This window comes from Lissotriton helveticus, chromosome 7, assembly GCF_964261635.1.
Source record: "Lissotriton helveticus chromosome 7, aLisHel1.1, whole genome shotgun sequence".
In the NCBI taxonomy this organism is placed as follows: Eukaryota; Metazoa; Chordata; class Amphibia; order Caudata; family Salamandridae; genus Lissotriton; species Lissotriton helveticus.
Window position 1 is genome coordinate 82,486,673 of NC_136068.1, and position 22,397 is coordinate 82,509,069.

General features: G+C 43.7%; 1 protein-coding gene across 1 annotated transcript in view; it reads right to left on the minus strand.

Annotated features, from left to right (window-relative positions):
- Positions 1-753: 753 nt before the first annotated feature.
- The window catches only part of NOP2 (NOP2 nucleolar protein), a 95,711-nt gene continuing 74,067 nt past the window's right edge, over positions 754-22,397 (minus strand). The window contains exons 14-17 of the mRNA XM_078651556.1: positions 21,525-21,647; positions 14,779-14,876; positions 2,227-2,357; positions 754-1,618 (exon numbers count right to left, since the gene is read on the minus strand). Of these exons, the coding sequence (XP_078507682.1) occupies positions 1,290-1,618; positions 2,227-2,357; positions 14,779-14,876; positions 21,525-21,647 (681 nt within the window). The 3' untranslated portion in view covers positions 754-1,289. The remainder of the gene's footprint in view (positions 1,619-2,226; positions 2,358-14,778; positions 14,877-21,524; positions 21,648-22,397) is intronic.

The following is a 22,397-nucleotide window of genomic DNA, read 5'->3' on the forward strand; positions in this document are numbered from 1 at the left end:
GTGCTAGACTTCAAGAAATGGAAAAAAGCCTCAAATGCAGTTGTGTATTGCAGTCTTGAAGTATTTCAATCCTGGCTCTGATCACCAAACACTTGGTTCCCTTTAGGCATTTTTTCCTCCGCCATAACCCACGCTTCCGAGCCCAATGGTTGACAAAAGCAATTCGATGCTGCCATCAAAGGAGTAGGAATCATGGGTATCATTTCAATGACCCAGTGAGGCATTCAATACTGTTGAAATGGACACACTTTACTAAATATTAACAAATACTATTTGGAGCCTAACCACTGTATGGGAGTGTTCTGCACAGAATGTGAATCTATAACAGATTCAAGCGGCAAAAGCCCCTTTACCCTGATGAATCTACAAATCTCTCACCACTTGCCTATAATTCCAAAAAGAAAATCGCATTCAGGGGCAGTCCAACAACTGTTGTTCCAGGCTCAGATAATCTCGGAGAGCAGGTTGAACATATCTGAAATACATCCTCTGAAAACTTGGAGAGGATTGTTTCTTCAGCTCCCAGAAACCTCTTCATATCCTGTGATCTTATGATGGACATCAGACTTTGGCTCCTTGTCTAGCTCCCAAAACGCCATGCATTTTACAGGTAAAGTGTTTTCTGGAGAATATCTTCCTTTGTATCAGGTACATACATGCCCCAGGCGACAAGAAGGCCTATGTACAGGGATCACAATCAAGCGGTCTCATAGTTTAGCAAAAGCCTCTCTATACAACAAACAGGACATGCAATGGGAAGGTGGAAAAAGCTTTATTCATTGGAGGGGGCTGAGAGGGAGCTGTACACAAGATGTGTCAATCCCCCAATAGAATGCAGCATTGTCCATCTGGAAGAAGAACACTCATCCACGTACAATCAGGCGGATGCCGTAAGTCTGCTCCATCTGTAGAGTCTATTACCAAAGTGTTCCAATTAATTTGCTCTTCTCAGATACATCAACCTGCAGCTGAGCTTGGAGCCTGCCCCAGAAAAAAATAAGGACGCTGGAAGTCATTATCTTGTCTGTTGATTCACCAGGTTCTCGTCTGGGCTATTTCAAATTCACAGAAGGTGAAGAGAACACACCTTGTAGTAATAAAAACACAAGTACAAATCAGTGGATATAAAAACATCCATGGTGTCCAGTCTCAGGTAAATTTGATTGATGTGAACAGCTAAAAATAATGGAAAGTCCTTTCGGGCGGTTCACCAAGAGCGTGCGAAATCCCGACAGTCCACAGACCAATATCCGCACACAATGGAGGTAGACCTTCAAGCAAAGCGTCCTCTACTTACTCTTAAACTTTTTGAATTTTCGTTTGCCTGACTTGCCCGCAGGGCTCTTATTTCGTTGTTTGCCAGCAATACCATGGCTCTTGTTTCCCAGTTTGCCAACCCTGTTAGGGGCACCCTGATGCTTCTGAAAAGGTTTATTTTTCTTCTTTAAGCTCTTCTGGTTTTGTTTTGTCTCCTTTCCCAGTGGCAGTGCTGGGAGCACCTCTTTGGTTGTTTTGTTGGCTTGAACTTTGGCCTTTGGTGTGGTCTGTTGCGTTGCTGAGGCTTCCGTCGTGGGCAAGGCTATTGATTCTGTAATGTCTTCCTCTGTGTTGTCACCATCTGAAAGGAAAAGTAGAGGTTTTATGTATGAAATGAACAAAATAAACAAGAACCAAATGGACTTCCCCGTCATAGAATGGGGTAGACGCTGTGGACATGGAGGCTGGTGCACGGTACCGGACCCGGGGGAGTTCGTCGGGAGTGGTGGAGGTGGGCAATGGAGTGCAAACACAAACTATGGGGTATTGAATAGGCACGATGACTGTAAAGGATTGAGTTGGGAGCATCTATCGCGGGAGATGGAGGGTTCACGTTGGACTAAGATGTTTGAGGCACTCACACTAGCTATGGAGGAATGAGTAGCAGCACTGGTGGTCAAGGAAGGAGTTGAGGTACAGAGTGTAGTGAAAGTGAATGGAGTTGAAGTAATGCAGAAGAACTGACAATGGAGTTTACACAGTTGAATAGGAGCTCCAGCTGTGGAATGATGACGTAGTAAGAGTGCCACAGCACTAGGGAGGATGGGGTGTGTCTGAAGGATGGTAGCTGGCGGGATGTATAGTAGCACAGCCTGAGGGATGGTGGATGGCAAGGTCAGTGAGGGATGGTGTATATGTGCCTTTAGTGTAGTTGGAGAGGACTACCAAGAAACATCAAACAAATTGTACCCTTTGCTGGTTTTGGGATGGTGTTGGAGAACTTCTTGAATTTTGCAACAAAGAAGCCATCCATGTTGTGAGTGTGAGGATAAAACCTCCGTGTCAGCTTCAAGGACGGGTGGAACCGCCGCTCTCTAAACCTGGAATGAGAAAGAAAAATGAGCAAAACAAACGCAGTGGACGGGAAGGAAGAAAAAGCAACAGCAGACATGAATTGAGGAAACAGGGAGGAAAGAGAGCTAAGGACGAAGAGAGATCAAAAGCTCTGCATACATAAGGTCTGAGGATAAGTATGAGCCAGTCACGACGGGAGTGCAGAGTTGGAGCGGTGTAAGTGCCAAGAGTGTTTTAGTGGTGAATGGGGTATTGGAGTAATATGCAGCAAAGTAAGTTTATAGGAGCAAAGGTAACATAGCAGCAGTCACTCACGACTCAGGATTAAAACCAATTATTAGTATTTTATTTAATAATTTTACGCTGTGATTGAAGGGCTGGGTGACCTCAGACACGGAAAAGGTGAAAAGAAATTGGACTGCAGGAATCAGTGCAATGAAACAGACACTCTTTGTGTAATCAAAGTTGCTTCAGTGAGAGCCAATGGTACTAAGGAAGTCCTTTAAGTGAACTGTGAATTCAGTTTCAAAGCCCCAGGGAAAAACAGGGGACACCCTTTGTGAGTGGGAGGCGTGAGCTGCTGAAAAATGGAGCAATATTCTGTGGACATTACTTGCATGTAGAAATTTAGGAAATGCGGTTGGCATCGTAAAATTATGTTGCTGGTTTACATCAACCGAGGTACAACTGGAAACTCCACGAAAAACGAGACAAAAGCTTGTGATTGTTTTAAGGAAAGGGAACTAAAACCCATTTGAAGAAAGGAATTAACGTGGTCTTTCAATTGAAAAAGTATAAAAGAGTGGGTCACTGGAAGGACCGAAAATCGTTCACGCCACCAGAGTGGGCATCAAGGCTTAGGTACACTTTTAAGGTGATGACATCTGAACCAGCATTGTAAAAAAAACAACTAGGCTTTAAAAGCTATTAAAAAATTAAGTTATGATGTACCTAATTAGGATTCCACAGATAAGAGTGCAAATGCCAGATTAAACACAAGAACATGATACAACAATAAAATGGTTGTTTACTCACAAACTGAATCGGAGCACGCAAGTATGTCTGAGTAAGGTTCACATAAAGCACCACGGGAGAGTACAGCACACAGGAGCGGTTTAAAAATACCATTTAATTCCCACATTTCCTGTCTGAAGCCTATAAGAGGGTGAGCGCACATTGTCTTACAATGTGGAATAACCATTCAGCTGAGCTTGTTCACCCAAATTGGCGGAACCATTGCGGACAGTATTTTCTGCGCTATAATGTGAACATTTGTTATTGAAGGGCTTCATTTAGGAACAATTCAATACAACGGTGAGGAGGGTAAGCAAAATACAAAGGTACGACATTCATAAGAAAGAGTTAAAGGAAAAACTGGAAATGTGAGATAGGTAATGAAATATGCATATGTTAATGAAACTAAAAAATCTTTCGAGACAGACTGGCGGTTTGCAGAAAGATTGAGGCTTGGAAGAAGATATTAAGCAACTGACCATTAATCACATGTAAACAAGCCAAGCCAAGGAGTGATAAAGTGCCATCAAGCCATTTTGTGAACACAAATGATATAGATAACTGCCTTGGATAAAACAGGATGGTTTCTGGAGTTTGCAAACAATCCTACGCATAAAGATAACAGATCGAAAGTAAGGAACTACGATACTGGAAAAGACAATACAATTGTTCTAATGTATTACATTCGAGAGCATGTGTGGTTTGCGTGTTTCAATGTCTTTGGGATTTATTGTAAATTGGAAGCATAAAATACCAATTGAAAAAATAATGAACATAAACAGGCAATTGAGAACAAAGATTTATTTTACCCAAATCAATACATTATAAATTATAATGTATTGATTTGGGTAAAATAATGATGTATATGAACGACAATGTGACTGAAGTTTGTGGGGTTAGAAAAAGTTGAGATGGAGATTATATTACTTAAACTGAGACCGAGAGAATCACGTCTTACATTGCAACTGGCCAACTTACAGCCCAACTGACATCATGTGTATGATGGAGTGCATGTGCATTTGTAGCTTAAGTTTATTTTCCCACTGAGGGAATCGTGAAAATAGCAGTAAAAATGATTAAACTGGGCCTATTTAAAAGTTTAATAAATATAAAACATTGTGTTCTATGTCACAGACTACATGTTCAACCAGCCAATGGGGTAGTATATTACAACACATAAGTGGTAGGCACGTTATTGATTAAGAAGGAAAAGAAAAGTAGGACTACATGATGAACATCTGTGCTGCGAAACGTGCTGGAGGAAAAATGTTGTGCACCATGAGAAAAGATTTTTTACAGTTTTCTATGGCACTGTGAATAAAAGAAACTAAGAAGTTAATCAGCATAGTGCGCCACTCACTACTAGTTTGGGGGAAGCCGCTCTGTGCGGGATTGGAGTCAGGGGTCTGAACTTTTGTTTAGGAAATATTATGAGGAGAACTAGCCTCAGGATCAACAGAGGCTGTGTACTGTGTTATCTAGTTTACTGGTGAAAAAGCACAAGTCAGCAGTTATTACCATGTTAAAAAGTGGTCTTCCAGGCATCTATTCCAAACACTAGCTGGTATGGCCAACCTCCACAGAATAAATAATCTGTGCCTTATTCGGAGTAATATCCTTTTAAGGTTCCATTCTGTGGGGAGGGAGGTGGAGCTTTCTCTCCCCCTACCAGCAGTTACATTTTTATGATTGATTAACTTGAAAAAACTCCAAGGCGGATGCAGTGCAAATCATTCAGTCCCTTGTTCTATATGTACTTGATGATGGTCTTTGCTTTCTGGTAACTGGTGGGGTACCTCAGATATATTAGGCACCATGAGTAGCAGAATCAGGGAAAAGGAAACTCTCGCATCAGGCTAGCGTTAGAGAAGATCAACGCTAAGAAGATATACAAGCCCAATAACCTAAGCCGCTTTATTAGAGCAGTCTACCAGGGCCTCGAAATAAGCCAAGAGCCCTTCTTACAATGGATTAACACCATGATCAAATAAGGAGTATTTGAAGTAGTTTGCAGAATGGCCAACAGTGGAACATTACATTAAAATAAAAAGGAAAGTCAACAGTCATTTTAACTATGACACCTATAACTGGGTCTTATTAGAATGCATCTTTCTACTATAAATTTAGGAACGTTACACGAGTATCATTTGTCTGCAAATTACATTTAATATTTTCTACACATACATTAGAAAGCACAGAGTCACTAAAAACAAACGTAGGTGTAAAGAAATATACCAATAAAAGAAATGAGTGAATAAAACAGTAAATGGGATTCGAGGCACACACCTTTGCTTCACGTTACCATTATGTCTTACGCTGATATGCCATATGTTTTTAGATATAGTAGACTTCTTATGAAGGCAGATCTTTGTTGGAATGATTTTAGGCATCATGAAGTCCAAAGAGGGCACTTTCCTGGATTTCTTTATTTAGGGCAAGTTGACCAGGTGAATACAACAACTTTCGATGTTTGGTTCAATACAAGAAACTACTTTAAAGGTCAATCTTCTTTTCGAGAATTGGGCATTTGGAAAGGTGAAGTCTTACCAGACAAAGGCTGGTCTTGATATTTGATCATAATAAAACTGTCAACGCTCTAGGAATGCCAACTGTGGCAATAATGTCGAAGATGCCTCACTAACTCAGAGGAAGGCTTCTGCAGCATTGTCTAGGGACGCTCCCATAACCCAACAGGATCTACACGATGCACAGCCAGGTTATGCTGTGAGCAGCCAACTTTCTTATAAGGAGGCTGTCAAGACAGTTGCAGTTTTTTCCGTTCACTCTGCATCCTCACATGTGTCAAAACACCATTCCACTTCAACACGAATATGTCCACAATAAACCCATGTTTATATGGAGCACATCTCAGTTGGGCAAATACACAAACAGTGGAGCAGACAAATCACTGAAGGCAAATGGAATATGCTACTTATCAGTATGCATCTGTTCTTGGCATAGAGGGCTGCAGAGTGGTACATTTATGAATAGATCGCCATCTGGTGTTGGGCTCGGATGATTGCACTTGTTTTTCTCCTGGAGAAGTCTTTGTCGTCAAGAGATCGAGGACTCCTCCTTTGGGTGCTAGTGCGCATGGGCATCGGCTCCATCCTTAGATTGTTTTCCCATAGTAGGGTTAGATGGAGTAGTGTAATAGAATACAGAAAGAGATGCCCATGTAAGTGTATCTAAATAAGATAATGTTGGGACAGACACAGGTTTCCGGGGAGGCAGGGAGGGCATGTACCACTCTGCAGCCCTCTATGCCAAGAACAGATGCATACTGGTAAGTAGCATATTCCGTTCGAGGCATATGGGCTCCAGATGGTACATTTATGAATAGATTATACAGCAGTTACCTCCCTAGCAGTGGTCACCCGTGTCGGTCGCAACCGTTTGAAATAAAGTTTTTAATACAGCTTGGCCCACTCTGGCTTGTTGTGTAGCCTGCACATCAACACAGTAGTGTTTTGTGAAGGTATGTGGTGTAGACCAAGTTGCTGCTCTGCACATGTCATCTAGGGGACTGTTTCCTAAGAATGCCATAGATGCTCCTAGCTTACGTGTAGAATGAGCTCTAGGAGGAACAGCTAACGTTCTCTTTGCTTTTATGTAACATATTTGTATACATCTTACAATCCATCTGGCGATGCCCGCTTTAGAGATAGGATTGCCCTTATGTGTTGGGGAAAACGCTACAAATAGTTGTTTAGTTTTCCTGAAATTTTGTGTCCTTTCAATGTAGTACAATATTGCCCTTTTGACATCTAATGTGTGTAGGGCCCTTTCTGCTACCGTCTGTGGTTTTGGGAAAAAGACTGGTAGTTCCACTGGTTGATTGATGTGAAATGCTGAAATTACTTTAGGCAAGAACTTTGGGTTTGTTCTAAGAACCACTTTATTCTGGTGTAACTGTAGGAATGGTTCTTGTATGGTCAATGCCTGTAATTCGCTTACTCTCCTGAGGGAGGTAATGGCTATAAGGAAGGCCACCTTCCATGTAAGGAATTGTATTTCACACCTATGCATAGGTTCGAAAGGTGGTCCCATTAGTCTGGTGAGTACTATGTTGAGATTCCAGACCGGGGAAGGTGGTAATCTTGGTGGAATGACTCTTTTAAGGCCTTCCATGAAGGCTTTGATTGCTGGCACTCTAAACAGGGATAGGTGTTGCCTGTTTTGTAGGTACGCTGCTATAGCTGCTAGATGTACTCTGATAGATGTGTACGCCAGATTACATTGCTGTAAGTGTAGTAAATAGCAAATAATCTCTTTTGTTGATACGTCCAGAGGGTTGATGTTATTACTGGTACAGTATACAGCAAACCTCTTCCACTTAGCTGCATAGCATGCTCTGGTGGTAGGACGTCTCGCTTGCTTAATGATGTCCATACAATTTGGGGGTAGATCTAAGTATCCAAATTCTAGGATTTCAGGAGCCAGATCGCTAGGTTCAGTTGTTTGGGATCTGGGTGCATTATTTCTCCATGGTTCTGTGTAAGGTGCATGGGTAAAATTCTTAGCTTTTGGTGTGGCACCTGTGAGAGTTGCAGGAGCGTGGTGAACCACGGTTGTCGTGCCCACATGGGTGCTACTAGTATCATGGTCATTGAGTGTTGTTGCAGCTTTCGGACCACTAATGGAAGTAGTGGGAGAGGGGGAAAAGCGTATGCAAATTTGTTGGACCAATTTATCCATAACGCATTGCCCTGCGACAGGTGGTGTGGGTACCTGGATGCGAAGCTTTCGCATTTTGCGTTCTGATGAGTGGCAAAGAGATCTATCTCTGGTTGTCCCCATCTTTGGAAGAATGGCTGCAGTATTTGTTGGTGCAGTTCCCATTTGTGTATTTGTTCTGACTGTCTGCTTAAGATGTCTGCTATCTGATTTTGAACTCCTGGTAGGTGTTCGGCTAATAGATAGATGTTTTGAGGAATGGCCCATCTCCAGATTTCCTGCGCTAGTCTGGATAGTTGGAGAGAGTGCGTCCCCCCCTGTTTTTGAATATAATACATTGCTGTCATGTTGTCTGTTCTGATCAGGACTGCTTTGTTGATAACATGCATTTGAAAGGCTTTCAATGCTAGAAACACTGCTAGTAGTTCTAGATGATTGATGTGCAGTCTTTTTTCCTGCACACTCCATCTTCCTTGTACTGTATATTTCTCCATATGCGCTCCCCATCTGGTGAGCGATGCATCCGCTGTTATTATCACCTGTGGAATTGGTTCTAGGAACGACCGCCCCTTGGCAATGTTTGTTGTGTTCCACCACTTCAGAGAGCGGTGTGTGCGGTCGTCTACCAACACCATATCTGTAATCTGTCCTTGAGCCCGATTCCACTGTGCCGCTAAGCATTCTTGTAGCGGACGCATCTGTAGTTTTGCATATGGTATTAGCAGTATGCAGGATGACATCATCCCTAATAGTTGCAACACTCGCGCTGTTAGTGAGTGTTGTGGTTGGAATCTTTGAATGACTGTAAGCATTGTTTGTATCCTGACTGGATTGGGGTATACTTTGGCTTTTTCTGTGTCTATAGTAGCCCCTAGATATTGTTGAACTTTGCTTGGTTGCAGGTGTGACTTTGTGTAGTTCACCGTAAACCCTAGCTGGTGTAGCAGCAGAATTGTCTTTTGTGTGTTCTGAAGACATTCTTCTTGTGACTTGGCTTTTATTAGCCAGTCGTCCAAGTAGGGGAAGACATGTATTTGCTGTCTTCTTAGGTGGGCTGCAACCACTGCTAGGCATTTTGTGAACACCCTTGGTGCCGTTGTGACACCAAACGGAAGGACTTTGAACTGATAATGTTGTCCTTCTATCACAAACCTGAGGTATTTCCTGTGTGCTTTGTAAATAGGGATATGAAAGTAAGCGTCTTTTAGATCCAGTGTAGAAAGAAAGTCCCCTTTCTTCAGTAAAGGAAGTACTTGTTGGAGCGTGACCATGTGGAAATGTTCCGAATTTATGTATGCATTGAGAGGTCTTAGGTCTAGTATTGGCCTTAGAGACCCGTCTTTTTTGGGGATCAGGAAGTATAGGGAGTATACTCCTGTTCCTTGTTGGTGTTGTGGAACCTTCTCTATGGCATGCTTTTCTAGCAGGGATAGTACTTCTTGTTTTAACAGTGTCAGGTGATCTTGTCTCATTGGACGCGGTTTGGGGGGGATGTTTGGTGGGGTAGCTGTGAGTTCCAGGCAATAACCATGTTGGATAATTTGTCTCACCCACCTGTCTGATGTGATGTTTTCCCAGACGGGTAGGAACTGTGATAGGCGTGCCCCGACCGGTGTTATATGGTCTGGGGGGAGCTGTATGAAGTCATTGCTTTGGGGTTGGAGAGTTGCGGTTGTTGTTGTTTCCGCGACCTCTACCCTTGTTGTTGTTACCTCTGTAGCTACCTCTAGAATTACCTCTGGGTGATGTCGGTGTAAAAGAGGTTGGTTGCTGGCTTGTACCTGTATTTTTGGATCCTCCTCTATAGGTGGACCTACGAAAGGAACCTCTTTGGGTTGGCTGTTGCAATGCTCCCATTGATTTAGCCATTTCCGTATCTTTTTTCATCTTTTCTAAGGCCTCGTCTGTCCCTGAGCCGAAAAGTGTTTTCTCATCAAAAGGCTGGTTCAGTAATGATGTTTGTACCTCTTGTTTGAACCCTGAAACTCTGAGCCATGCATGTCTCCTTAGCATGATGCTTGTGGTTATGGATCTTGCTGCAGTGTCTGCTGCGTCTAGGACGCACTTAATGGAAGTATTAGTTATTATCTTTCCTTCCTGTATGAGTTGATCTGCCTTCTTTTGGTGTTCTTTAGGGAGATGCGTGATGAGTTTTTCTAATTCATCATAATGAGCTCTGTCATACCGTGCAAGTAGCGTTTGCGTATTAGCTATGCGCCAGCTGTTTGCCGCTTGGGATGCTACTCTCTTGCCGGAGGCATCTATTAGCTTAGACTCTGTCAGGAGGTGGAGCTTCTCCTGTAGTTAAAGAGTTTGCTCTCTTGCGAGCGTTTGTGACCACTAGTGAGTCTAGAGGAATTTGTCCCTTGATAAATATTGGGTCTTTTGGAGCTGCCTTATATTTTTTATCAATTCTTGGGTTTAATACCCTAGCCCTCACCGGGTCTTTGAATATCTCTGATGTGTGATTGAGGAGGCCCTTAAGCATTGGTAGTGTCCCTGATGTTCTTTGTGCAGCAGGTAGTGTTTCTAACAGGAAATCCTCTATTTGAGGTTCTGCATGTAGGTCTACCTTGTGGTATTTTGCTGCCCTATTAATTAGTTGTGCAAAACCAGTATTATCGTCAGGTGGTGAAGGTTTTGAGGGATACAGGTCAGGTTCGTTATCGTTATCTGACCCTACATTATATTGTTCCCATGGATCTTCATCCTCTGGGATTGTGTCTTCATCATCCCTAGGATGTTCTCCCTCTCCTGTATCACTTTCTACATCTGTTATGGGTGTAGATGGGCGTAAAGGAGTAGCTGGCCTAGTGTGAGGAAGAGGAGAAGAGGGTGTGTCTCTAGGTTGTGGAGAAAGGGGAGGAGTTGTATTCGTCCCCATTGTTCTCTTCTTAGGAGGAGTTTTGTCGTCCGACTGTTCATTCTTCCTCTTTTTAGGTAGTTCTGTCACTACCTTGCCAGTTTGTGGATCAATAAACAGAGTCTTTTGTTTAGGATCTGTTTGATACTCCTGTGTCGGTACCGAAGTTTTTGGGTCCGAAAGGTGTCTTTTCTTCTGACTGTTCATTTGTATTTTCGGCACCGAGAATTTATTCGAATCCGATGTTTTCGGTGTCGAAGATGTCTTCGGTGTCGAGGTTATCTTTGACGTCGAAGCATGTCTCTGTTTCGACATGGACTGTTTCGACTTCGAGCTTTCCTTTGTATGGAGCTTCGGTGTCGATGTGGGCCGTTTTTCGGATCCACCATGGTGGGAGACCGAGTGTTTCGGTTTCGTTGCCGGGCCCGAAGGCGGGGCGTCTGAAACTTTCTTCGGTTGTCTGACCGGGCTCGAGGGCGGGGTCGACACCGTGCGGGGTCTGTTCTTTGGTAAGGGGACGTCGTCACTCACGGTTTGATGAACGTCGATTTCCTCGACGTCGGACTCGTCCGCTTGTGACCCCGCCTCGTCGTCCTCTTCTTCCTCCTCTTCGGGATGCTGGTCCTCGAACAGCTCCGGGATTGCTTGTGACTGCATTCTCGATACCTCGTGTCTTCGGGCTCGACGGTTTCTAATCGTCGACTTGGAGGAGAATGCCGCACAGGCTTCACAGTCCTGGATTCGTGTTCAGGGGACAAGCAGAGGTTGCACACCTAGTGTAGGTCCTTGTGTGGAAACTTAGCACCACAAGTTGGACATTTTTTGAATGGAGTCCTTTCCATGGACTCCGGGCTGGGCTACGTCGAGATGGGCTTCCTGGTCTCGTCGACGTAGCAGTTGGAAATCTTGTTATTGATGTCGAAACGCGTCAAAATGGAAGTGTAGCCGCGTTCGATAACAATACCGTCGAATTGGAAAGGGAATACGCGCCGAATATAACCTTCTTTGTCTAAGTCGATCCGGAGCGCTTCGATCCTCATCCGAACCCGATGGCGGAAAAAAACAATCTAAGGATGGAGCCGATGCCCATGCGCACTAGCACCCAAAGGAGGAGTAATCGATCTCGTGATGACAAAGACTTCTCCAGGAGAAAAACAAGTGCAATCATGCGAGCCCAACACCAGATGGCGATCTATTCATAAATGTACCATCTGCAGCCCATATGCCTCGAACATATGGTTATCTCTTTGGGAGATCATTTTCTAAATCCTTTCTAGTAAGCCATTAAGGCTAACAAGCGATCTATAATGACAAAGTGATAAAGCACGTGTCTCAATGTGACCCATGTATTCCATAGTCATGAGCTGCTACATAAAGAGTTTCTTACACTTGAGGGTGGGGGGGGGGATATCAAGTCTTCATGGAAGGCCTTTTCTTTCTAAAAAGTCCTAGGTAGATGCAGAAGGTATGAAATTAACATATTACAAGACCCGCCCTTCAGAACCTGTGCCACCTTGGACATTCACAAATGTCATCCCTTCTTCCAGATGTAGAACATGGCGATTGGGTTGTCTGTCCAGATTAATGTAGGTGCTTTTATGGGTGAAGCGATCATGGTTATCAATCAAGTCAAATTGCTTAGAATCCAATAAAGATGACAGCACAGTGAGCCACCACATGTGAGCACCAGAACATAGAAGTGAGGCCTTGCTGCTCACCTCCTGGACCAAACATCTGAAGAAATTATGACTGGGTTATGTGCCACAGGTGCCCACCATTTTAGGGAGGTGTATGCTGTGGCAAATCTCCCATTGGCTGTTTTTATTTTAGAGTATGCCGGTTATCTAGGGACATCTGCAGTACAGTCTCAACCTGAGGCGACAAAGTCCTACAGGCTGTTCCCTTCAAATGCAGAAAAGGTGCAACCTGACCATTAGTGGCGGAATCCTTTCAACGGATGGAAAAAAGGCAGCCCTCATTGGTATCAAAGATGATCTCCCAAGAGTAAGGAATCCCCATCATAGGACTGCAAGGAGAGGTGCAAATTAGAATAGCAAAAGTGAACCTTCCTAGCCACAAGCTTTAAAAAACGATTACCTCACATTAAGGTTGCGATTAAAGTAACCTGGGCAACATACAATAAATGTATGAGGTAGTGGCTTAATAAATGTATGCCAGAGTCCGCTCCTTGGGCTAGTTCTAAACAGGACAATTCAAAAACAAAACTTCAGATCTCCCCATCCCCACTCCACAAACAAGTAGGGAGTGACACACTATGCTCCGTGTGTGGTTACCGGCCTTCTAACCACAGTGTAACATGATCACACTACAAAAAGACTCTTCGCTGTTTAGAATCATACCGGTGTTCCGAGCCCGTAGTCTTAAATTGGTGTGTACGTGGTCTGAGAGCCCTGCTTACATATATATTGCTTTTCTATCAATTGGTGTGGACTATATACACCTGCCTTGACTTCATAGTAATATGTTTTCAAAGTTATATATATATTATAGTATATCAAAGTTTGCTACAAAAAAATCTCATCAATTTATTTTCCGCATATTACTTTAATAACAGCCTTAACATTATTTTCTTGAGTTAGCCAAGACCTTTTCAATTTAATAAAATTGTATCTATAATACACATACTTATAGGGGCTTTCAGACAATCTTCATCCGCTAGTGTACTGCGGTGTCAATTACATTTTAATTTCACCCACAATGGCATACAGCACGGGGCAGTGGCTCAGCCAACTTGCGCCATACTCTAACTTCTCTGTGAGTGACTGCATTATGCTCTTTCACAAAGAGCATACCCACAGCACTTCCCTCCAGGGCCTACTAAAGAGATGTGTTCTTTTTGACGTCAAAACATATTTTTGCTTTTAGTCAATGTTTTCGTGTATTTTCGAGTGCCCAGGAGATCCTCCAAAGTCTTACATAAATTATGACTAAACAAAACAAGTATTGACAAAGCTAAAAGTGTGGCAGCAAATGCCAGACCTGGTGGTTTTGCGAATGGATGTTTGAAGCTTGTGACTAGCGAGGTCCCTTTTTTTGCTCATGTCAAAGATGCGCGACTCAATTAAAATGGTTCTGTGTAAAGGGAATATCGTGATGCAAACCACCTTCTGAAGCCGGAGTATCATTCAGCTTATAAACAGCAGTTAAGAACTCCATCGTAGCCAGAAAACAGTCCAGTCATGCAGACACGGACGCATTTACACCACTAACATACACTGTTAAGCTATTACGACAAGAAGCAAGTGGTGAATAATATCACTAGTGGCATCATTATGGTCAATACTGCAGAGGACATCTAAAATTTGTGAAGTCATAACTACAACACAAGGGGGGGTGGGAGCGAAGGCTGATTATCTAAACTGGACATACTGTTTTTCACATTCAATTTAAATGAACTAAATATTAGCCTGTATAGAACCGTACATACCGTGGCCTTGGAATGGATGAATTATCGACAGATATACAAACAACCTAAGCTGGTTACAGTCTTATCTGGAGCAGCTGAGCATTGTGAGCTTTGAATGCAGAAGAACTCAAATATCAAGTCACAAACAAAAGCAGGTTTTGCCATTAAGCGAATAATATGCAAAGCAATGATGTGCCAGAAGATAGAGGTCAAAAAGATTTACAGCAGGAACTTGTAAAAAGAGAAATCCCAGAAAAAACAAGAATATAGTAAGATTTATAAGTATGGATTATAGCAGCAGAGTCCTAAAATTCTGCAGCAGGGATGCATTGAAGAAAACTATGATAGTGCAAAGAGAAAACAAAAAACAGAACATTGGGATTTCAAAGTCCTTAGGGTCAAAGGACATTAGCAATTCGCAAATAGGTAAAAAGTTTACTAAAGTGAGATAATACTTGCTACAAACCTTGTGAAACCCTCCTTCCCAAAGTCGAGCCCACTCTGCACCAGCTTCACATTCCGCTTCTTCAGGGCATAGTCCACCACCCACTCATTTTCCTCCACCTGTCAAAAAAGACACAAAAGGGGAGAAGACCAGTGAGAGTGTGAAGAACAGAGAATCTCACCCACAATCCCTTCCACAGTTCTTAGTGTTGTCTCCGAGGGACCTAACAAGACTCAAGCGAGGGAGAGTAAAGAGATATCTTTCGCCAGGGTTTCCCAAGCTTGAGGAATGTGTGAAGACACTGAAGCAAGCTGAATGGATAGCATGAGGAGGGTATAGTCCTGTCCATTGGGGTGGGTGGAAACTCCGATTATTAGGTGCATGAACTTGCAGTTCAGGACCTCTAAAGCCCACCATATTGTCAGGTTAACCAAGAGGAAGCATAAGTGAATTACTGTAAGAAAAACCGCACTGTTAGGTCTTCAGGCTTCTTTCCTACTCAAATTCTATTGGCTGAAAAAAAAAGAGGATGTAGAACACAAAAGGAGGCCAGATGCACAGGAGACCGTGCTAAAGCCTCAGATCCCCATAAACCATAGACCTCTGTGTGCCAAGAGCCCCATCTCCACAAGTCCTTTTCGCTCCTCCTAGGAGGTGGACTGTACGAAAAGCCGAAGGACTGAGAAAAAAATCATTATCCTTGTTCAACTTCCACTCCTCATTGCCTTCCTTTCACTGGATGAAAAATGTAGCTTTAGGAAATCTAGGAAGGTGTCAGTATCTACGCTTAGAGCCGGCCTAGCCAAAAAAGTCCAAAATCTTATGTTTGTTATAGCAAGGACGTCTCTAAAAATCCAATGACGCTGGCTAATCCTCATTGGCACAAGCATGGAATATCTGCAAGGTATAACCTAATGTACAATGAATTGCTATGTGTCTTTTTTTAAGGTTTTGTGTGGCCACACGATGAAGTTACTGAAAAAAAGCATCAGCTTACGTCAATCAAAAATAAAATCTTCATATATAAGTGAAGGAGAGTTGATAGCACGCTTAATTTTGATTAAAAAAGTAATGCCAAGTCAATTTGGGAGTGAATTTCAAGCAGACATATCAGCTGCTCCCCTCACCCACCCAAGAGTGTTCAGGTAAAAAGTGGACCTTAAAGAATGTCTTGCCCGTTTGGGCTTGGCATTGTGTAGGAAGCTGGCTCTTTATGTGGTATATCACACAAGTGATATAGTGTGTAAATAATCCAGGGGTTCCCTTACTAGTGGAGAGGGGCTTGCTATGCAATCGCAAAGCGCTCTAATAGGGGGTAGAATGGTTGAGCAGCCTTAGGCTTAACACAGAGGAGTGCAAGACATTTGCAAAATAAACACAATGGTTCATAAATGACAACACGACTCAAGAAGGAGATCCATACCAATTTATAAAAATAGCAAGTACCTTTATGTATGATTTGGCATCAGAGAAAAATCATTTAGTTAAGTACGTTTTTAAATATTCATTATTTTCATTTTAAAAAGTGGACACTGCAATTTCTGATTCTTCAACCTCAAGACCTGGCTCTTTGAATGACCCCAATGGAATATTGTGTTTTGGCAGTTTCAGAGACCTCTGAGCCCTTTTCTTTTGGAGATTCTTTAGACAAGGTCTGCTGCTCACAGGAGGTCTTGGGGCTTTTTTTCGAAGGCAGGCAAGTCCTTCCAAGTTTCTGGAGTCACAGCTGCAGGACGAGTCAACTTTGGCGCCATTTTCGACAAGGGAAGCAGACAGGCTGAAAGGTTTGGTACCAGATAAGATGCTTCTCTCTTCTCTGATTTTGCGACTCTTCAGTGTCCTCCTCTCTTTTCTTAAGTTCTCAGGATCTGCTGTTCTGGTGCCAGGGACTGCCCCAACTACAGAATTTAGGGGCAATAGGGGAGTGTAGGGTAGTAGACAATGGGCTACTGACCCTTGGTGCCACTATCCCCCCTATATGATCACTTCCTGTGGGAAGTGGGCATAACCCCGTCACAGAATTCCTAGGTATACCATCACAAAAATGGCTACTTCTGAAAAATTGTGTCCATCTCACCTTAGTGGTGGTACCAGCCTTGAGGTGGCATGCCTACCTGATTAGCTGATTTTCCTGTCTGTCTAGGTCCCAAGAGGGCTCTGGACAAGGGTGGCTTCCTGTCCTGTGAGGCGAGCCAAATTTGTATTTCAAAGGAGGCAGCTTCTTTGAAGCTCACCAGCCCAAGGAGGCCAATCAGCAGTTCATCCTGTGGGTGTTACACCCTCTTCCCGGACAGTCTTTTGTTATAAGTCTCCTGAGAGCAAAGGCTCTCATTCAAGGAGGTCGGAAAAGCATCTCGGGTGGCAGGCTGGCAGAAACCAGTCAGCAAGTACACCAGAGGTGTTCAGGGGGCACCTCTGAGATGCCCCTGGGTGCATGTATTGGTAAATCCAACAATGGCATCAGTGTGGGTTTACCAATACAAGATGTTTGTTGCCAAACAACCCTATTTTCAGTGAACCATCGTGTAGCAGGGGAACTAATTTTTCTTCAGTGTCAAGCATATGTTTTAAAATGGCTTCCCTGGCCACTTGCACAGGCAGTAATAGGACTGATCAGCACAGGGGTATATCTGCTTATGCAGGTATGCCCTCACATGTAATATTCAGCACCCTGCCTTAAGGCTGTTAGGCCTGCTGTATGGGTGACTTACAAATATTCCATGCAGTGGTAGGGGACATGGCACACAGATGTGTGACATGCTGTGTTTTCACTTGTGTCCGCACCAAGAGACGCAGTCCACAATGGCGGTCTTGCATGTGCTTGGTGAGGTGTCCCTTAGGGCGGCACAATTTGTGTGGCTGCCCTTAGAGACCCTCTTTAGCACCTCAGGCCCTAGGTACCAGGGGTACCATTTACTAGGGACTTAAAGAGGGTGCTAAAGGTTTTGCCAATTGGGTAAACAATTGTACATTTTTGAGGAAAGAACACCGGAACTGGAGACCTGGTTAGAAGGAACCCAGTACACTTCAGTCAAAGGTGCATCAAATACCTGGCAAAAAGTGGGGAGGCACTGCAACAAGTAGCCAGCTTCCTACACATGGGCAATGGAATGGGCCAGATCCCCTGCCTGGTCCATTCATCCTTCGTTCCTTCCACAGAACCTCTATTGCTCTGTTCCCTTCTGCCTCCATAATGCACCCACTTCTGAGGGTTTAGGCAAGCCACACCTCAGGTGTCACCTCTCTCTGAATGTATAACCCCCTCTCCAATAGTTTGCTGCCTACCCCACTTGAAAAGACGTCTTAGAGCCAAGTGTGGATGGTTCCATAGGGCTACTTCTCTCTACTCTTTTTGGCTGGACTCTACATAACACTCTCAGGACTTGGGCTTATGTCACAGCCAGGTGAACTCTACATATTATTCCTTGGTTGCCTAACCACACCAGAAGGACCGGGGTCATTTCACTTGGGTACATGAATATTATAGGCTATCAGAGGCAGACACCCCTAATTCACATCTTTAGTGGCTCATAACCTATGATTCAGACCACAATGGTGCTAGGTATCCACATGCATGACAGTGTCTAATCTCACACTCTTCACAACACATCATGCCTAAGCACAGTGTGCCCAAACCTCACTCAGTATGAGCCACATGGCTCTATTACAACCAACAGCTTTTCTAACCATGTTTTATGAAGGGGTGCCCGGGAACAAATTACCAATCGAAGTCTTTTGTTGATTTAGTCAGGCATAGGATGTCCTGTATAAATATTACTAACAGGGTAGGTACTTCCTCAACCACTCAGAAGGCACTTTGGGCCTCGCAAAAAGTTTGACAGTGCTATACAAATAGAATGTAACTGTCTTAGTCCCCGTTGAAAATTCTGTAAAGATTCCGGTACCTCCTGGGGACTTACATGGGCTGACCCCGACCGGTTTCCTTTTGGAGACAGACTAACAGATCACCAGTAGCTTCAATTAACAAGACTAAGACTTTGCTGGAGTGGACTGTGGCACCCATCTAAGATGTGAATCAAACCTGTGTTCTTGTTTGGTGATGGGCTTTGGGGATTTTGACTGCTTTAGTGCAAAATCGGAAAAGGTTCTCAAAACCACTTAACTATTCAGCTTGTCTCCTAGTACTAGAGCAGAGGCACACAGAGCATATTTAAGTGGGGACGTTATCTGCGAGACACCACTCATACTTATTTACATACACTGTAGCAAACCCACCAAGTCCCAAAGCTATTCGAGAACACCTGAACACTGCCCTATTGGTTAACACTGCCCTTATGCCTCAAAGTTATTTGTAAATATAGCTAATAAAATCCATAGATGTTTGAGTGTATCTTGGTCTAGAAAGTGACATAATCTACTTTTTTGCATGCATCATTATTTTTGTGACTAGAACCAGATGTACAGCCAATCAGTCGGTTGTGTAGTACAAAATGAGTGTGCCCTTCTGCAGAATGTGATGGGGGTAACCATTCCCCCCCCACCAAGCAATATCCCACAGAAAGTCATAGGGGGAGCCCTGAGGCCGTGGGTGCCGCCATGCCATGCTCCTGCACTAAATCTAAAAGATCTGTGGCCTCTCCCAAGCATTTGAGAGATGACTTTGCGGTAATAAAGGCAAATGAGAGGATGCGAGATTAATCCAGACTAGAATAGACACCAACAAACTGGACAAAGGACCAAAGTCATCTTATATTGATTTTGCAGATGTAGTGACTTGAGAAAAATGCTCACCAATGTCCAGGAATTATGAGGATGAGAGTCTGAGACGACTGCCACACCTTCCGCACCACAAATGGAAAGAGTGGGAAAGGAGGAAAAGCGTAAGCAAATATTCCTGACCAGTTCATTCACATTGCGTTGACGAGGCTGAGTGAATATAACTGGATGCAAAGTTTGGGCATTTTGTTTTTGTGGGGGTGGCAAAGAGATCTGTTTGTGAGGTATCCCAGAGTAGGAAGTAGGTGCAGAGGACTTGCGGATAAAGTTCCCACTCATGGACTTGTTGGTGCATTCTGCTGAGCAAGTCCGTTAGGTCGTTATACACCACCGGAAGTTACTCCTCCATAAAGTGAACGCGGAGGCAGAGTGCCCAAAGTCAAATGATCAGAGCTTGCAGGGAGAGGGACAGAGAATGAGTGCCATTCTGCTTTTGTAGATAGTACATGGTGGTCATATTATCCTTCATGACTAGTACCACTTTGCCCCGAATGAGACTTTGAGGGCAAAATGGATTATTAGCAGCTCGAGGCAGTGGATGGGAGCCCCTGTTGATGTGAGGCACACACTCCCTTTACCATAGTGAGACTGAGCTGTGCTCCCCAGCCAGCTTAAAAGGCATATGTGGTAATGGTGACTTGCGCTTTGGGGTCTAGAAAAGGCCTACCCTACAACAGGTTGTTGCTGTTCCACCACTGCAGAGAGCGATGAATGCTGGCCATTACCAACACTAGTTTGTTCAATTGACCCTCTGCTTGTGAGAACTGTGCTGAGAGGCACTGTTTCAAAGAGCTCATGAGTAGCCACCCTTGGGGCACTATGCCAATGCATGAGGCCATCATGTCGAAGAGGTGCATAACAATTCTAACTGTTAGTCAGCAATTTGGCTGACAAAAGAGGCTTATGGTGCTCTCCGTCCTTTTTTTTGTGTGTGGGGGGGGGGGGGGGGGGCAGGGTGGAGTTTTAAATAGCCCGAATTATTATTATTATTATTATTATTATTATTAAGCGTTCTTGCCTTGGGAACCCGTCCTGGCTTTTTCCCTGTGAGATACCCGTACTCGGCATCCCCAAGGTGAAAGCCAGGCATCCCGCCGCGGGGGGCCATAGTGGAGATTAAGCAAGCTAATGCCCAGAGCTGCAGAGTGTGAACCCGTGACTCGAGTAGGCACCGAAACGAGAATTATCGAGTCCGTGGATATTTGGGCTCAAGACCCTGCCGCGTCGGGAATTGAACCCTGGTCCCGGGTCTGACCTCTGCTTCAGGGTCTGCCTCCTCTAACCAGTGAGCCACACTTCTCCTATTAGACCCAAAGGTATCAGAGTGCTTTACATGAGCAGAAATTGAGTTCTCCTGTCCTTGCATTTGCAAGGATTTCTGGAAGGAATTAAGGCTGAGGTAAATTGAAGAGGAAGTACTGAGACGTACTGGATTCAAATATCATACGTTAAAAACTAGCCAGCCACATTACAGACACGACTTGGTCAAAAATACATCTAGCCTCTATTCTTTCTAAAACATACAGCCCTGGATGACCACTCAGTTTTATGTAAACAAAGGGCCTTTTTGTTGCAGAGTCCCAAACCTACACTGTACTCAGCATTCTTGACTTTGAGGTAACAGACTAATTGCAACTAACTCGGTACTCAACTTCTGTATCTCTGGATAATAGTGTTCCATACATGTGTTGTTTGTGCAAACAAAAAAAATCTCTCTGAAACAGCATTTGTGATTAGGGCATTGTGATATTTGCGGCTAGGGCACTGTGAGTTAATTACGAGATGATTCTGGCTAAAACCAATCATTTTAGGTTTTCGGGAAAGAATATGTTATTCTAAGTGACCACTATACAAAGATGTTATTTATTGCCAGTACATCTTTCACAGGTTCACACTGCAAAAGAAAACCACCCTAAGCGTTGCTTTCTTCTGGCTCCAATGAGACAGGGAAGGAGGAAGTTGGACCTCCAAAACCCTTTATATTGCCACCCCACCAACCACCATTAAGCCAGAGGCTTAGCAGTACTCACTGTGATAGAGCAGGTGCAGTAGACCAAGTACCCGCCAGTCTCAGAGTCAGCATCTACCGAGTCGATGGCATGGAGGATCAGCTCCTTCTGAAGATGGGCACAGCGCTGTATGTCTTTATCATCCTGAACAGGAAGGGGGGGACAGGACAGAGGTGTGGCACAAAACAAGTGAGTGTTTTAGCTACGATCAGGAGCCATGGCATACACTCATACCAAACGCTCACCAATACCAATTGAGTGCCCACCTTTCGCCTTCCTCGCCTACAACCCTAATTCCCCAAATCTGACCCACTATGCACATATGCTGCCTCACATTTCAGCCCCATAAGGCAACTTTGGAAACTGAGCTCAGCTCAGTTAAACCTGCCCTCCCCCCATGTTAGCAGGCGTTAGAGTACGCATCAGAGACCACAAGAATAAAGAGACCATAATAATTGGATGTTGAAGCCCTTGACGTCGACAAGTACCAGAAATTACTATTCGAACTGATTCAAATCGAAGGCACTACATCTGGAGTCCTTAAAAAAATCCCATCACACTTGCTTCCTTAGTGCAACAATTTAGAACATTTATGTCTGGAAACAGGCATGCATTACTTTTAGTTACAATCAAGAATGTGATCTCCAGTGATAAATTAACAGATAACCTACTTAGCCAAGTAGGTCACATATACCTAATTATGGGCCATATGTATCAAGCAAAATTGCGATCGCATCTGCGTGCAAAATAAGGAATCGCAAAATTTGCGATTCCTTATTTTGCGATTGCATTTAAGGAATCGCAAATTTTGCGATTCCTTAAATGCAATGTAAGAAGTACCCAAAAAGTGCTATTTGGCCTTAAGGAATCGCAAATTACCACCAACTTCAGGTT